Raw genomic sequence first — 9329 nt, forward strand, 5'->3', positions numbered from 1 at the left:
TGATTCTGGGCCCAAAGAATTATTTATTTCTATTTGTATCCTTATACCCATAATAGGGATTGGTGTTTACCCCGATTTCATTTTCTCATTTTCGGTTGACAAGGTTGAAGCTATTCTATCTCATTTTTGATGGATTAAAAAAAAACACATTGTGAATACTTTTTCTAGTTTCATATTATTCATAATGTTCATGCACATTTACAATTAATTCAAAATAGATCACAATAGGAGGATCGAATGGACAACATTATCACGACGCTACGAAGAATCAAAATAAAAACAATAGGAGCAATAGGAAGAATCAAAAGAAAATTAAATAAAATTCAGAATTTTATGAGTCCTATTAAATTCTCGCGATTCTATATTCTTTGGTTCTTTATTAAGAGGATTATGATTCTTATTGGGGGGCTATACAACATTAGATGATTATTATCACTGAAGATTATGTTAACTACCATCTTTAGTAAACAAACTAATATTCCATCTAGGCTTATAAAAAATGTCATATTTAAACAATTCACGGTTCTTAAGAAAATGATTGAATGCGTTGATTTTAATGATAAAACTAATATTATTTACTAAAATACCCCTATTAATTGGAATTAAAAAAATGATCGGATAAAATAAAAGTTAATAAATAGGGATATAATAGTACAAAAATAATAATAAATGTTGCATTGATATTGTAAATGGACAATTATTTTAAGATAGTTAAAAAATACAAATGAGACATTTTTTATGAGACTGAAGGAATACTAGTATTAACTTTTAAAAATTCATCTGCCCTTTAAGATTTATTTTATTTTTCCTCCCATTAATTTAAAACCTGAAAGTTGCTCGCATTATTCCAAATATTGAGCTCTCACAGCTCAATGATGCTTAATGTCTATTGGGAAAGAAAGTTTAGGTTAATGTCTTATGCTGGTGTTGCTATATTTTCCCATCTCCAGTGGTTCCAAATTGTAACCAAGTGAAAGTTAAAACCCAGGTATGGCTGAAAATAGTAAAACCCATGTATGGCTAGAACAATACAGACTTAATAATCTTTGATGCAAGTTTGTCACATGAAGAACATAACTGGTGGTTTACGCATTGAAACTAAAAACTTTATTAAGTCGTTTTCTGGTTCTTAGTCTATAAGATTAGTTGGATTCAAGGTTCTGAAGGAGAGCTTATTTGGATTCAAAACCTAGTGAAATGGCATTTCGTTTAAACTATACTTGATATAAACAAGTTAGAATATAACAAATGAATTACTCACAGCATATTAGCCGCAAACCAAACATAATACACCACTCAAATCAAATCTCAATTCATATCATTCCGTCTCCTTGTCAGGTCCTATGTACATGGTACAAAATACAGAGACAACAATAAGTAAAATTCCAATCAGATGATCCAAAGCTGGACTCACTAATGTCAAAGCAACGCCCCAAAATTGGGTTAGTGCTGCCTGAAACAATAGAAACATAGGTTCATATCAGTGCCCAGGAATATTATTTAAATTCAAGTGACATGGAAAATGGAAGTAATAATCATTTAATTGCTTAGCAACACTGGTGCATGCAATTAGATCAAAAAGACATGGCAGAAAACAAGAACATTAAGATATTATTGAGAACATTAAGATATTAAACACATCTATTAAACTAAGCCGGAAAAAATGAGATGCTCAAGACTAGTTCCAACATGTTTAACCAGGAAGAGATTAAATACAGAAAACGCCGCATCTTTGATCCTTGTAGCCGACCCTACCTTTGGTTGTTGTAATCATGCAAATGAGAATATGTAGGATTTTTTTTCTGGTGATTAGACTGAAACTGAATCAATTTGATCCCAAGGGGAGACTCACAAAGCATGACCAAATGTACAATTGTAAAATACACCCACAAGCTTTCACTAGCCAGCAAGTGTTGAGTGCTCTTAGGAGATTATAAATCAAGGTCTCTCTTTCAGCCCTGACTACGAAAAGTACACAACAGAGTGGTGCACTTCTTACAACATCTTCCTACAAGTTATTGATCTCTGGCAACATAGTAATCTAGCAATTCTTGATTAGTTATCTAGTGCACGCTTTTTTGTTCTCTGTCCGATTCCAAAAATGGTACACTATTACAGTCTAGATTGATCACAGAAAGCCAATTATACTTGAAATTGAGACAAATCTAGGATGTGTTTGACTGATTGGTTTGTTTCAGCTTGTCTCAAATTGCCTTTTTGTTGCTTCAGAGTCTATGTTTTGAATTTGTAAAAGTGTGCTAAGTACTGTGTAAATATACATGGAAGTGAGAAAATGAAAACATTGCAGTTGATTTCCCAACTACATTGAAACTAAGTTGTCAAAATTAAAATGACAAACGAAATGAGAATGTGCATGAAAGCTGTACGGTGAGGATACCTCCATGTACTGGACGTTGGCAACTTTACCCATCCTCTCAAGTTGTAGTCCTCGTGCTAACAAGACCTGTAACAAATTGATGTATAATACTATAACATATTAAAGTATGTTTCTTCAACAGAGAAAAACCATGGAGATAAGATAGAATGTAATAAGGCATTTTCCTAAAAGTAAAAGAAAATAAAAAGCAAGTTGAATTAACATATCAATACAAGCCCCTTAAATCTGAATGAAAAGTAGACAGCAAGACCTTGAGATAACAACCAATTGAACATCATAAAAAGCCAAAATGAAAACTCTATCAACAAGAATGAGTGTGGCAGTACCGAGTTAGTCGTAGGCATGTACCAGCAGTAATGGTATAGTAGTAGTTGACCTAATTATAAGTATAATTAGAAATTTTAGGTTACAACTTATAACTATACATTATATCAACCATATTATCAGTAACAAATTTACTCTCTTTTCTGTCTTCTTTTAAAACCAAAACTATTAATCAGAGAAGTGTTCTATTTCTCTTTCCAATTTCACTACCTAACCAGTATAATTTCAACAAGAAGGATGTGCCCATGATTCATTGTTATGAAACAGTCATGGAACCCTCTCAAGTGCTAAAATAACCTTGGTATGAAGCAATGTTCGGTAAAAATTACTGTTTCACAAGTCTCTCAGGCATAGGTTAGAAGCGAAAAAATTCCCCAAGTGCTAGAGGTCAGTCACTACAGGTTTGACTAGAATGAGTAGAGCCATAAAGTAATTAAGAGCATGATCAAGTCATTCATTATACACTATGGTACTCTGAATGGTGATTTATTGCACCAGGATACCTTTTTTAGATATCATTGTTGAAGTAAAACTCATATAGTCCTCACTTCAAATACAACATTAAGAGACCAATATTTAACTATATTACTTGTCCATACTATGAGTGTTTCAAATTTTACGAAAAAACTGAAAGTTATGATAATCAGCTTAGAGTTGCACCTCAGCAAAGAAGGCCAGAACACCAAGTACAAGCATAAGTAAAATTGACTCTATTCTGGGTAGCACAAAATCCTGTACAAAGAAGACAGGGTATGTTATAAGTACCTTAAATTTTCATATATATGATGTGGACAATGTACAACTTGAAAGCATTTGTAAAAGATATAAAATGCTGATAAAAAACACTTGGACAACCAACATCTGATATCTTACAAGTGCATGCCGAATGTTTCATAGACATGACACAGAATAATCCTTATTAGCATTTGTAAAAGATATAAAATGCTAATAAACTCGAGACAAGCAAACATATGATATCCTACTGGATCATGCCTTGCAAGAAAAGGCTATCCATGAAGCTATTAAAGAAACAACCCCTTTTACAATTATGTTTAGAGATGAACTCACTGAAGAAACTAAGTTTGATACAACAAGCAGAAGTTGTAAAGACTAAGTTGCTGAAAATCCAGAATTTATGAAATCAGTATTGGCATCAAAGGAATGTCTGACTATAGTAGCTAAGGTTGTAAGCAGAGTATGCACAGGCATATTCCTATCACCACTTTAATTCCTGTTTGGTTTCACCGCTGTCTTTATAAATTTGTGAAAACACTATGCCAAAACAAAAAGGAATGTTTTCTAAAACCAAACAAACCCTATAAATTTTGCCTGCTTTCGTATATCTCTGGTTATATGCATAGATCAACACTAATACTTTTTTCTTGAAACACCAACCAGTGATTGAAAAAAGCAAATTCAATCATTCCAAACATAAACTTACCTCAAAGATGTAAGTGCATAATCCCATTGCAGGACTAGCCAGTATGCCAAATGAAAACACAGTCAGTCTGCAATAAAATATAAAGTCATAAAAATAAAACAAAGTAAAAATTTAAAATATATTTGCATCTTTAAATATACTCAGAAAAGAAATTGTAGATTATTTAGCTACTGTTTCACATGTCTTCTCTAAGTTCTATGAATATCTGAGTCTCTAGTTACAGTAAATATTCTTCAACGACTAGCACTCTGCATTTTTAATGGAAAGCTTAGAATTCTGTGCTAACATCCCAGTTACTTCAGTATAAGCCCAGTATTACAGATAAACAGATTGAAAATTTGCAACAGGGAAAATTCTAAAACAAAAGATGGAAAATATTTTGTAGATTTACATATTCCGTCTTAGATTTTAACAATTAAATTAACTATAAATAAATAGAAATGAACAAAACATAAAACCGGGAGAATAATATCTATAAGTTTGACCAATGGAGCATATCAGAACAAACAACTGTATAATCTTACAATGGTTGATCAGATGCTTTAGCTCCAGCCTTTATAAGGCAGTAACTAGTTCCACCAATTATTGATGAAAAGATGCCCACTATGATTTCAAATATATGATGACTTGGCTTAGCATTTGCATTGCTTACTTCCGCAACTTTGACTACCTGTTCTGGAAAATCCACATTTGAAAATTAGGAAATGTAGTCAAAGTATATCAAGTATTCTTCTGAAACCTAGATAATGCAGCTTATATGCCTTGAAATCATTCAGAGGCAAAAAATAGAACACAAGACCGCTTAAAACCATGTGTTTTTATATTAAATCATGTAAGCCTGTTATAAGTTAAAAGGAAAAAAACAGTAAATTATACAAATGATATTGCACTTACAAGAATATGAGAGGGAAACTACTATACCTTGAGTAGCAAGCATTTCTCGGAAGAAGAAGAGCACACCAAAGAAACTACAAGCAAGACCTGCAAAATATGCAACAATAACTAAATTAATCAATGCATGCAAATTGTAATCAATGATGAATACCACTTTTTATAATTATCAAATTAACATAGAATATGGAACTTGGGTTTGTAATTCAGGAAGGATGATTGAACTTTTAAGAATTTTAAGTTTAGTTATTTCTTGTTTGGGTTGTATATTTTAGTCCTGGTTGGTTTAGGATCCTATTTCCTAATGTATATTAGGATTGCTTTAATTTAAAGTTCAACCTTATTGTTCGGGTAGTATGACGTTTTCTTGGGTTACCTATACAAGGTTTAGCATGCCAATAGAGTTCAGTTATGAATGAAACCACTCATAGTATTTTTTTAGTGTTGATTTTTCTATATAAACACAATCAACAGCAACAACCAAGCCTTATCCCACTAAGTGGGATCGGCTACATGGATCGAACTACACCATATTGTTCTATCAAAAGTCATGTTTCTATCCAACTCGTTAATCTCAAGAGTTGTGTTGCAAAGGTACGGGTACTTACCCGGTACCCGGTACGAGTATTGGTATGGAATACGACATTTTTAGAAAACCAAGGTATGGGTACACGAGTATAAATCCATATGTGCTCCGATTTCTCTCGACAGAAGATGAAGAACTTGGTTGTGTAAGAAGTTTCAATTCAATGGGTTGAAGTTTAGGGGTCGAAGATCCATAAGTTATCCACCATTCCTTTGGTTTCAAGATCCACCGATCTTGCAAAGAATCAAATTAGTCAAACTCTACATCAGCACTTGAACATCCCATTAAAAAAATCCTAAAACTATACCATTAGAAGAAGAAAATTGAGTTCGCATACCCAATATGTACCCATTGGAGTACTGACTTAAAAAAAATATTTAAAAAATAGGTAAGGTGTTGGTACGTACCATACGAGTACCGTACGCGTACGGGTACCCGGTACTACTTTGCCTAAAATGGAGTACCCATGCTTCACTGCTCAAGAGCTTTCATAAAAGCATCTCTTATAGTTTTTTTAGGTCTTCCCCTACCAATGGTTGTTTGACTACCCTCCATCTAATCTAATTTTCTTACTACATAATCCACAAGTCTTCTCTCTACATGCTGAAAACACCTAAGCCTATTTTCCACCATCTTTTCTACTATGGATGTTATCCCCAACACTCTCTAATATTGTCATTTTTTATTTTATCTCGTCTATTCTTACCACACGTCAAACACAACATCCTCATCTCTGATGCATTTGTTTTATTTTCGTGTTAGTTCTTTACCGCCCAACATTTTGTCTTGTACAACATCGTTGGTCTTCAAGTTGTTTGATAAAATTCTCCCTTCAGTTTGAGTTGTACTTTTGTGTCACATAAAACACCTCTGAGGTCCACATCCATTTTAACCACTCAGTTTGAATTTGACGGTTTACGTCTCCTTCTATTTCTCCATTCTTTTGTACTATGAATCTAAGATTTTTAAACCAAGTAACTTATGGTATGATATGATCTTCAACTTTAACCTTTAGGTTAGAAACATTTTTCTTTTGCTAAACTTACATTGAATACATTGAATACAATTCCTCTTACTTCCGCTTAAGGGAAAGTCATATGCTTAAATGGTAGTTACAATTGATAGAATAGATTTAACAGCCCACAATACTTAAGCTTTCTAGACCGGATACAACTTCATAAAAAAATATAAGCAAAATCAAAATAAATAAAAAATCATAATATAGACAAGTAAGCATGCATAAAATAGGGCTAAAATTTCTCATCATTCCATCATAATTTTATAATAGCAGATAGTTTACAAAAAGAACTATGAAATCTTACTTGCAATATCTGCAATTTTCAATTTCTCACGCAAAAAGAACCGTGCCATTACAGAAGCCATAATTGGAGTTGTTGAATTCAACACAATAGCCTGAGAAAAAGGCAACCTCTGAAAGCTGAAAAAGAACAGATTTCTCTTATAACAATACACGGGAACAAAAGATTGCAAAGGATGAATGAGTTGCACATAGTCATAAACTCAGGTTACTAAAGCAAATTGTTGATTATGTCAAATTGTGAACCAAGGTTTCAACTTAATACAAAGAATTTTGTAATTTGTATGCATGTAAAGAATTCATGTCAGCATAGAGTTAGTTCCATATTGAAAAAATATTACTGAACCTTTTTTTTTTACAATTTCTTAGTTACACGAAAATGCAATATTATCGCAATTCTAAAACCTTAACTTAACATTAGACTAGGAAGCAGTAACTAGTGCAGTTACTGTTCCAACCAGTGCATAAAAAGACTATCAACATTAATGAACAATGTAATTCAGTAATATCCTAAAACAATGATACTTTACGTACATACAGAGATAAATCGTGAAGGAAAAAGTTCCACTAGAGAAAATACAATTCCAAAATGACAAATTCAGAGCAGAAAAGATTGGATATTAAAGCAAAATAAACTCAAAGACTACTTACCAATATACAAAACTTAACATTGATATACAGCCTGTAAGGGCCCTTAAAAGTAAAATGATTCTAACATTGGATGTTCCAAACAGTGGCTGTTCACTCCTTCTCAACCACAAATACGACAGTATCAAGATAATTGTACATCTTGTAAAAGCAGTCTCAAACAAAGGAATAGCCTGAACTGCCAAGTCAAAAATGTAATTGCAAAAATTAAATGGGAAACAACCAAAAAAACACACAAGTAAAAAGAGATAACTGTAGATCATGAAAAAATTTCTAAAAGTTAACCGAACACCCATCGTAGTTGTACTCAATGCACAATGAAATAGAGAGAGTAGTCTCCCTAAAATGAATCCGAAGTAGGTAAGGCAGTGTTCAAGGAACAATCTATGATTGCAAAATTAGATGGTTTCAATCAAAATATATGGCAAATTAAACCATTAGGCAGAGTGGTTCAAGTAGTTTGAGATAGAGCTATCAATCCTAGATAGCGTCCGACCCCGAAAATGAGATAGCGGATAACCGCTAATTGACTATTTTTTAGACTAATTATATGAATAATAACTAAGATTAGCCCAAACCCATAATGTCAAGCAAAGAAAATGAGCTATTACATATTATGCAGAATAAATAACAGAACAACATTACCAGAAAAAAGATTGGAAAGAACTCCCATAAGAAAATAAACAATGGATGACAAAGCCATGCAGAGTAAACCAGAATATCTGGAGCCATTCCATATCCACAATATACATGGAGTAAAAGGAGACGATGACTCAGACTCAAGTAATCTTGTTACTTCATCCTACATCCAAATATATGAAAAAATTCCAACACATCAATAATTGAAGATAAAATAATAATGAATGGAATATAATCAACATACGAATTGAAGTTTTATATAGAAATTAATAATAGAAATGAAAGGAAATGAAAAATACTCTAGGTTTTCTTCTAGGGTAAGAAGCGGTAAAGATGTTGATCTTTGGTCTATCTGTGTGGGAGAGGAGAGGGGCAATTTGGGCATCAACATTATCGCGAGAGTCGTCGGAAGAAGACGGTGGTGGTGGTGGTGGTGGTTGTGAGGCGTCGTGAACGATGAGTTCGACGACGTGATCTGCAGCGTTGGATTCGGAAGATGTCATGGTTGGTTGGTTACATTCAGATTTGGAAAAGTGACGTGGAATGAGAGTGGAAATGGAATGGTGAGAGAGAAAGGTGGGAGAAGGACTGACTGAGAAAGAGGACCTAATTAGCAGCCTGCCATGTCGTTTCTCTTTCTTTTTTTCTAAGCAATAATTTAAAGTCAAAATAAGTTTTTTTTTTCTTTCTTAAAGAATTTAATTTCATTGGTGTTTAATTTGTCAGGGCTCAGAAATCATTTCTTATTCAAACAGAAATTGTCTTATCTTGACACAAATTGATTTATGTACCAAAAACAATTTAAAAGAACTTTAGATGAATTTTGTACAATTTTAAAAAACTTTCGATGAACTTTGTAAAAAAAACAATTTTAAAATAGGTTTGATCACCTTCACGTCTTCACTCTTGATTTGATTGGTCCTTACCGCAGGCTTAAGTATGTCTTTTCCATTTTTATTATAACGATCAATCAGAATAACTTGTGCCATATTTCTTGATCTTTCAACAACTTCCTCCATACTTATAAAATTCATGTAATATTATCCTCTTTTTCACATTCCAAAAATACAAAGTCATCTGAATA

General features: G+C 32.8%; 1 protein-coding gene across 1 annotated transcript; it reads right to left on the reverse strand.

Moving 5' to 3' along the window:
* Positions 1–1226: 1226 nt before the first annotated feature.
* On the reverse strand, positions 1227–8920 carry LOC127083454 (uncharacterized). The gene is made up of 10 exons (XM_051023768.1): positions 8545–8920; positions 8252–8408; positions 7610–7784; positions 6963–7078; positions 5085–5144; positions 4688–4838; positions 4164–4230; positions 3383–3454; positions 2399–2464; positions 1227–1453 (listed from the first exon to the last, which is right to left on the reverse strand). Exons 1-10 carry the CDS (start codon positions 8746–8748, stop codon positions 1319–1321), a joined length of 1203 nt encoding a protein of 400 aa, XP_050879725.1. The 5' UTR covers positions 8749–8920; the 3' UTR covers positions 1227–1318.
* Positions 8921–9329: the final 409 nt, after the last annotated feature.

The sequence above is a fragment of the Lathyrus oleraceus genome, chromosome 5 (assembly GCF_024323335.1).
Source record: "Lathyrus oleraceus cultivar Zhongwan6 chromosome 5, CAAS_Psat_ZW6_1.0, whole genome shotgun sequence".
NCBI lineage: Eukaryota > Viridiplantae > Streptophyta > Magnoliopsida > Fabales > Fabaceae > Lathyrus > Lathyrus oleraceus.

Bases quoted from the DNA above. Each gene is read 5' to 3' on its own strand.
- LOC127083454 (XM_051023768.1), bottom strand. From the start codon at position 8,748: ATGACATCTTCCGAATCCAACGCTGCAGATCACGTCGTCGAACTCATC. The intron at 7,079-7,609 runs GTAAGTAGTCTT...GTTCTTTTTCAG, and splicing joins ATGTTAAGTTTTGTATATTG to CTTTCAGAGGTTGCCTTTTT. The intron at 4,839-5,084 runs GTATAGTAGTTT...TGGATTTTCCAG, and splicing joins AGAAATGCTTGCTACTCAAG to AACAGGTAGTCAAAGTTGCG.